The sequence below is a fragment of the Oncorhynchus keta genome, unplaced genomic scaffold (genome assembly GCF_023373465.1).
Source record: "Oncorhynchus keta strain PuntledgeMale-10-30-2019 unplaced genomic scaffold, Oket_V2 Un_contig_6299_pilon_pilon, whole genome shotgun sequence".
In the NCBI taxonomy this organism is placed as follows: domain Eukaryota; kingdom Metazoa; phylum Chordata; class Actinopteri; order Salmoniformes; family Salmonidae; genus Oncorhynchus; species Oncorhynchus keta.
Genome location: NW_026288783.1, coordinates 8,700 through 16,368, shown reverse-complemented (window position 1 = coordinate 16,368; position 7,669 = coordinate 8,700). Strand labels below are relative to the sequence as shown.

General features: G+C 43.7%; 1 protein-coding gene and 1 long non-coding RNA gene across 2 annotated transcripts; one reads left to right on the top strand and one right to left on the bottom strand.

Moving 5' to 3' along the window:
- Window positions 1-3,804: 3,804 nt before the first annotated feature.
- Window positions 3,805-6,704, top strand: LOC127925812 (protein krueppel-like). Its single transcript, XM_052511139.1, has 4 exons — window positions 3,805-3,821; window positions 4,775-4,968; window positions 6,191-6,359; window positions 6,480-6,704. The coding sequence occupies exons 2-4, from the start codon at window positions 4,940-4,942 to the stop codon at window positions 6,702-6,704; spliced, it is 423 nt and encodes a 140-aa protein (XP_052367099.1). The 5' UTR covers window positions 3,805-3,821; window positions 4,775-4,939.
- LOC127925811 (uncharacterized) lies at window positions 5,008-5,903 on the bottom strand. The gene is made up of 3 exons (XR_008122343.1): window positions 5,702-5,903; window positions 5,522-5,635; window positions 5,008-5,292 (listed from the first exon to the last, which is right to left on the bottom strand). It is a non-coding gene; the product is annotated as an uncharacterized LOC127925811 (long non-coding RNA).
- Window positions 6,705-7,669: the final 965 nt, after the last annotated feature.

Genomic DNA, 7,669 nt, shown 5'->3' with positions numbered 1-7,669 from the left:
ATCACAGAGGAGCCATAGTATATCCTATACAGCATCACAGAGGAGTCATAGTATATCCTATACAGCATCACAGAGGAGTCATAGTATATCCTATACAGCATCACAGAGGAGCCATAGTATATCCTGTACAGCATCACAGAGGAGTCATAGTATATCCTATACAGACTAGTGAGTACAGCATCACAGAGGAGCCATAGTATATCCTGTACAGCATCACATAGGAGCCATAGTATATCCTATACAGCATCACAGAGGAGCCATAATATATCCTATACAGCATCACAGAGGAGCCATAGTATATCCTATACAGCACCACAGAGGAGTCATAGTATATCCTATACAGACTAGTGAGTACAGCATCACAGAGGAGTCATAGTATATCCTATACAGACTAGTGAGTACAGCATCACAGAGGAGTCATAGTATATCCTATACAGACTAGTGAGTACAGCATCACAGAGGAGTCATAGTATATCCTATACAGCATCACAGAGGAGCCATAGTATATCCTATACAGCATCACAGAGGAGTCATAGTATATCCTATACAGCATCACAGAGGAGTCATAGTATATCCTATACAGCATCACAGAGGAGCCATAGTATATCCTATACAGCATCACATAGGAGTCATAGTATATCCTATACAGCATCACAGAGGAGCCATAGTATATCCTATACAACATCACAGAGGAGTCATAGTATATCCTATACAGACTAGTGAGTACAGCATCACAGAGGAGTCATAGTATATCCTATACAGCATCACAGAGGAGTCATAGTATATCCTATACAGCATCACAGAGGAGCCATAGTATATCCTATACAGCATCACAGAGGAGCCATAATATATCCTATACAGCATCACAGAGGAGCCATAGTATATCCTGTACAGCATCACATAGGAGCCATAGTATATCCTATACAGCATCACAGAGGAGCCATAATATATCCTATACAGCATCACAGAGGAGCCATAGTATATCCTATACAGCACCACAGAGGAGTCATAGTATATCCTATACAGACTAGTGAGTACAGCATCACAGAGGAGTCATAGTATATCCTATACAGACTAGTGAGTACAGCATCACAGAGGAGTCATAGTATATCCTATACAGACTAGTGAGTACAGCATCACAGAGGAGTCATAGTATATCCTATACAGCATCACAGAGGAGCCATAGTATATCCTATACAGCATCACAGAGGAGTCATAGTATATCCTATACAGCATCACAGAGGAGTCATAGTATATCCTATACAGCATCACAGAGGAGCCATAGTATATCCTATACAGCATCACATAGGAGTCATAGTATATCCTATACAGCATCACAGAGGAGCCATAGTATATCCTATACAACATCACAGAGGAGTCATAGTATATCCTATACAGACTAGTGAGTACAGCATCACAGAGGAGTCATAGTATATCCTATACAGCATCACAGAGGAGTCATAGTATATCCTATACAGCATCACAGAGGAGCCATAGTATATCCTATACAGCATCACAGAGGAGCCATAATATATCCTATACAGCATCACAGAGGAGTCATAGTATATCCTATACAGCATCACAGAGGAGCCATAGTATATCCTATACAGCATCACAGAGGAGCCATAGTATATCCTATACAGCATCACAGAGGAGTCATAGTATATCCTATACAGACTAGTGAGTACAGCATCACAGAGGAGCCATAGTATATCCTATACAGACTAGTGAGTACAACATCACAGAGGAGCCATAGTATATCCTATACAGACTAGTGAGTACAGCATCACAGAGGAGCCATAGTATATCCTATACAGACTAGTGAGTACAGCATCACAGAGGAGCCATAGTATATCCTATACAGACTAGTGAGTACAGCATCACAGAGGAGCCATAGTATATCCTATACAGACTAGTGAGTACAGCATCACAGAGGAGCCATAGTATATCCTATACAGACTAGTGAGTACAGCATCACAGAGGAGCCATAGTATATCCTATACAGACTAGTGAGTACAGCATCACAGAGGAGCCATAGTATATCCTATACAGACTAGTGAGTACAGCATCACAGAGGAGCCATAGTATATCCTATACAGACTAGTGAGTACAACATCACAGAGGAGCCATAGTATATCCTATACAACATCACAGAGGAGTCATAGTATATCCTATACAACATCACAGAGGAGTCATAGTATATCCTATACAGCATCACAGAGGAGCCATAGTATATCCTATACAGCATCACAGAGGAGCCATAGTATATCCTATACAGCATCACAGAGGAGTCATAGTATATCCTATACAACATCACAGAGGAGTCATAGTATATCCTATACAGCATCACAGAGGAGTCATAGTATATCCTATACAGCATCACAGAGGAGCCATAGTATATCCTATACAGCATCACAGAGGAGCCATAGTATATCCTATACAGCATCACAGAGGAGCCATAGTATATCCTATACAGCATCACAGAGGAGCCATAGTATATCCTATACAGCATCACAGAGGAGCCATAGTATATCCTATACAGCATCACAGAGGAGCCATAATATATCCTATACAGACTAGTGAGTACAGCATCACAGAGGAGCCATAATATATCCTATACAGCATCACAGAGGAGCTACCATGGCGTTACTAAGCCTCTTATCTGACCTGAGATTTCTCTGTTCCCTCAGATGACAACCCAAGCCCTACTTCTGACCTTACCAGCCACAGTTCTGACGACTCCAGCCCTGACAATGGCCCTAGAGCCACCCCTGACAATGGCCCTAGAGCCACCCCTGACAAGAACAACCCCCACCATAATAGCGACCCCAGGTCTGGCCCTGCCGGTGGAGGGGCATCGGACAAGGACCCTGCATCCAGAGAGGAAGACGAGGAGGGAGAGGAGAGGAGCCCCCAGATCTCAGCAAACCCAGGGACTAAGCCCAACAAGACCAAAGGCGGTCGTCAGAGACCGTTCCCCTGCTCTCGGTGTGGGAAGCGTTTATCCACCACTGTTAGCTTAGACAAACACCAGGTCATCCACACCCGACTGAGACCGTACCCCTGCTCCGTACCGGCCTGCGCCAAGAGGTTCTGCTCACCAGCCGAGCTGAAGAGACACACACTCACACACACAGGTTTCTTTAACTTTGGTTCCTTTCGAAAGTATTCAGTATTCGGGTTTCAACCATTCAGTCAATAAATATATATATCATATATTTTAAATATTTTGTCACAAGTTCTGTCCACTTTTTTGGGGGTTGAATTGTTTTAAGGTCGTTCTAGTGAACCTTTTCTAAAGGCATTCAATCATCAGACAATCAAGTTCAATACGTTGTGTGTTTTGTGTTCTCACCCAATACAGGAGAGAGACCCTTCCCTGTCCAGACTGTGACAAGAGCTTCACCATACTGGCTGCTTTAAAGACCCACCAGAGAACACACACTGGAGAGAGACCTTACGTCTGTGAGGTGTGTGGGAAGGTTGGTTCTGTTTATTAAATCTCTAAAGACCCACCAGAGAACACACACAGGAGAGAGACCCTACGTCTGTGAGGTGTGTGGAAGGTTGGTTCTGTTTATTAAATCTTTAAAGACCCACCAGAGAACACACACTGGAGAGAGACCCTACGTCTGTGAGGTGTGTGGGAAGGTTGGTTCTGTTTATTAAATCTCTAAAGACCCACCAGAGAACACACACAGGAGAGAGACCGTACGTCTGTGAGGTGTGTGGGAAGGTTGGTTCTGTTTATTAAATCTCTAAAGACCCACCAGAGAACACACACAGGAGAGAGACCGTACGTCTGTGAGGTGTGTGGGAAGGTTGGTTCTGTTTATTAAATCTCTAAAGACCCACCAGAGAACACACAGGAGAGAGACCTTACGTCTGTGAGGTGTGTGGGAAGGTTGGTTCTGTTTATTAAATCTCTAAAGACCCACCAGAGAACACACACAGGAGAGAGACCTTACGTCTGTGAGGTGTGTGGGAAGGTTGATTATTTTTATTAAATCTCTTTTACTGATGGTTTGCTTTTACTTTTTGTCATTTGATTGTTTTTACTGTAAAGAGTGTTGCACATTTAAAATACATTTTGTAGTAATTTATAGTTTTTATGGACAGTGATAGTCTGAATGTATAGGGGAGACAGATACAGAGAGAGAGAGGATTCGTACCCATGTCGCCAGGTGTATAAACTGAGTGTACAAAACAGTGTGAACACCTGCTCTTTCCATGACAGACTGACCAGGTGAATCCAGGTGAAAGCTATGATCCCTTATTGATGTCTCTTGTTAAATCCACTTCAATCAGTGTAGATGAAGGAGAGGAGACGGTTTAAAGAAGGATTGTTAAGCCTCGAGACAAAATATTTAAGTGCCTTTGAACGGAGTATTGAGGTAGGTGCCAGGTAGGTGCCAGGTAGATGCCAGGTAGGTGCCAGGTAGGTGCCAGGTGCCAGGTATGCCAGGTACACCGGTTTGAGTGTGTCAAGATACCGCAACGCTGCTGGGTTTTTCACGCTCAACAATTTCCTGTTGAACCACCCAAAGCACATTCAACCAACATGACACAACTGTGGGAAGCATTAGAGTCAACATGGGCCAGCATCCCTGTGGAACTCTTATTGTAGAGGCCACGCCCCCAAGGAAGTGAGGCTGTTCTAAGGGCAACTCAATATTAGCAAGACGTTCCTAATGTTTTGTGCACTCAGTGTAAATACTCCAGACTAAAGAGTGTTGTGATTTTAAATGCACTTTAAATTTGATTTGATTTTAAGGGCTTCGCCCAAACGGGGAACCTGAAATCCCACGAGCGCAGGCACACCGGAGAGAGACCGTTCTCCTGCTCCTTCTGTGGGAAGACCTTTGTAGAGTCTGGCCATCTGAAGAAGCACCAGCGTATCCATACAGGAGAGAAGCCGTACCACTGCAGCAGCTGCCCCATGAAGTTCCCTTCCTCCAGCGAGCTCAGGTAACTCAGGGCCTGTAGTCATAATCCGTCTGAGTAGGAGTGCTGATTTAGGATCCGTTTTTGTCTTTTAGATTAAAATGACTGGATCGAGGGATCTGATCCTAGATCAGCTCTCCTATTGGATCTGAACAACATCACATGAACAAGGGGATCTGATCCTAGATCAGCTCTCCTATTGGATCTGATCCTAGATCAGCTCTCCTATTGGATCTGAACAACATCACATGTACAAGGGGACCTGTTCCTAGATCAGCTCTCCTATTGGATCTGAACAACATCACCTGATCCTAGATCAGCTCTCCTATTGGATCTGAACAACATCACCTGATCCTAGATCAGCTCTCCTATTGGATCTGAACAACATCACATGAACAAGGGGATCTGATCCTAGATCAGCTCTCCTATTGGATCTGATCCTAGATCAGCTCTCCTATTGGATCTGAACAACATCACATGTACAAGGGGATCTGATCCTAGATCAGCTCTCCTATTGGATCTGATCCTAGATCAGCACTCCTATTGGATCTGAACAACATCGCATGTACAAGATGACCTGATCCTAGATCAGCTCTCCTATTGGATCTGAACAACATCACATGTACAAGGGGACCTGATCCTAGATCAGCTCTCCTATTGGATCTGAACAACATCACATGTACAAGGGGACCTGATCCTAGATCAGCTCTCCTATTGGATCTGAACAACATCATCATCAGCCTCCTACAAGGGGGACCTGATCCTAGATCAGCTCTCCTATTGGATCTGAACAACATCATAAGTACAGGGGATCTGATCCTAGATCAGCTCTCCTACTTTGAGATGCTTTATGAGTATGGGCCCATGTGTTACTCACCTGATAACGTAATAACCACCGGACATTGTAACAAGTTACTACGTTTTTATCTGGAGAAAGTTATTATTAAGTCATCTGTTTGTTTTATTACGACATCCGTTATGTCGTCATTTATTTCATTAAACTGTATTTTCTGTTGTTATGATTCAATGTTGTCATGTCTTTAAAAAAAATGTTTTAACTGTCACAAACCAAGTTCCTGTTGTGGGATATTCAAGTGAACTAGAACTACTAGTACTTAACCAGTCAATGTCCCGTTGTGGGATATTCAAGTGAACTTGAACTACTAGTACTTAACCAGTCAATGTCCCGTTGTGGGATATTCAAGTGAACTTGAACTACTGGTTCATGTATTATCTGTTGCTCCAGGGTCCATGAGAAGATCCACAGCCAGGAGAAACCTCACAGCTGTTCCTACTGCGACAAGGCATTCAAACAGCTGTCCAACCTCAAGCTCCACCAGAGAATACACTCTGACCAGAAGCCTTACGCCTGCTCCTACTGCGACAAGACCTTCCGTGCTCAGGGGACCTTAAAGGTACAATATAGTTGTGGATTTTATTTCAGTTACACAACATAATACTTGCTATTTACTATATACTGAAATTCTTACTAATTAATACAATTTATATTGTGTATTTTTTTTTTTACTTTGAAGGTGCACCTGAGGACTCACACAGGAGAGAGGCCTTACCCCTGCTCCGACTGTGACAAGCGTTTCATCACGTCCTCAGAGTTGAAGGTGCACCAGAGGATTCACACGGGAGAGAAGCCCTTCTACTGCTACGACTGTGGGAAGAGTTACTATCAGCTGAAGCAGCTGAAGGAACATATGAAGTTCAACCCGACCACAGCACCACACGTAGCGGACTCAGTAACATAGAGGACGAGGACAAGCTCTACTCAGTAACATAGAGGACGAGGACCAGCTCTACTCAGTAACATAGAGGACGAGGACAAGCTCTACTCAGTAAAATAGAGGACGAGGACCAGCTCTACTCAGTAACATAGAGGACCAGCTCTACTCAGTAACATAGAGGACGAGGACCAGCTCTACTCAGTAACATAGAGGACGAGGACCAGCTCTACTCAGTAACATAGAGGACGAGGACCAGCTCTACTCAGTAACATAGAGGACGAGGACAAGCTCTACTCAGTAAAATAGAGGACGAGGACCAGCTCTACTCAGTAACATAGAGGACCAGCTCTACTCAGTAACATAGAGGACGAGGACCAGCTCTACTCAGTAACATAGAGGACCAGCTCTACTCAGTAACATAGAGGACGAGGACCAGCTCTACTCAGTAACATAGAGGACCAGCTCTACTCAGTAACATAGAGGACCAGCTCTACTCAGTAACATAGAGGACCAGCTCTACTCTACGTCACATGATGATGTAACGATGTCTTGATTTATTTTTTATTTTAGTTGGCTAGAAACAGACATTACATTTTATTTAATTGTTTTATTTTATTTAACTAGGCAAGTCAGTTAATACATTTTTATTTATAATGACGGCCCACCCCGGCCAAACCTGGACGACGCTGGGCCAATTGTGTGCCGCACTGTAGGACTCCCAGTCACGGCCGGATGTGATACAGCCTGGATTCAAACCAGGGACTGTAGTAACGCCTCTAGCACTGAAATGCAGTGCCTTAGACCGCTGTGCCACTCAGAAGCCCCCTCAAAAAAATTATATATATATATTTATCATCCTCGGGGATGCCATCGATGCCACATCATTGGAAAGAGAGATAGAACATTACTTTGCTAGCACTCTACTCGTTCCGTGATGACGTCACAGTGGTGATGTCAACATGTCTATTAGAATGTTCTGTCATTGTTCT

Excerpts from the sequence above, each read along its gene's own strand:
- LOC127925812 (XM_052511139.1), top strand. The coding sequence starts at position 4,940 with ATGAAGTTCCCTTCCTCCAGCGAGCTCAG. Across the intron at positions 4,969-6,190 it reads CCTTCCTCCAGCGAGCTCAG|GGTCCATGAGAAGATCCACA; the intron begins GTAACTCAGGGC and ends CTGTTGCTCCAG. Across the intron at positions 6,360-6,479 it reads GTGCTCAGGGGACCTTAAAG|GTGCACCTGAGGACTCACAC; the intron begins GTACAATATAGT and ends TTTACTTTGAAG.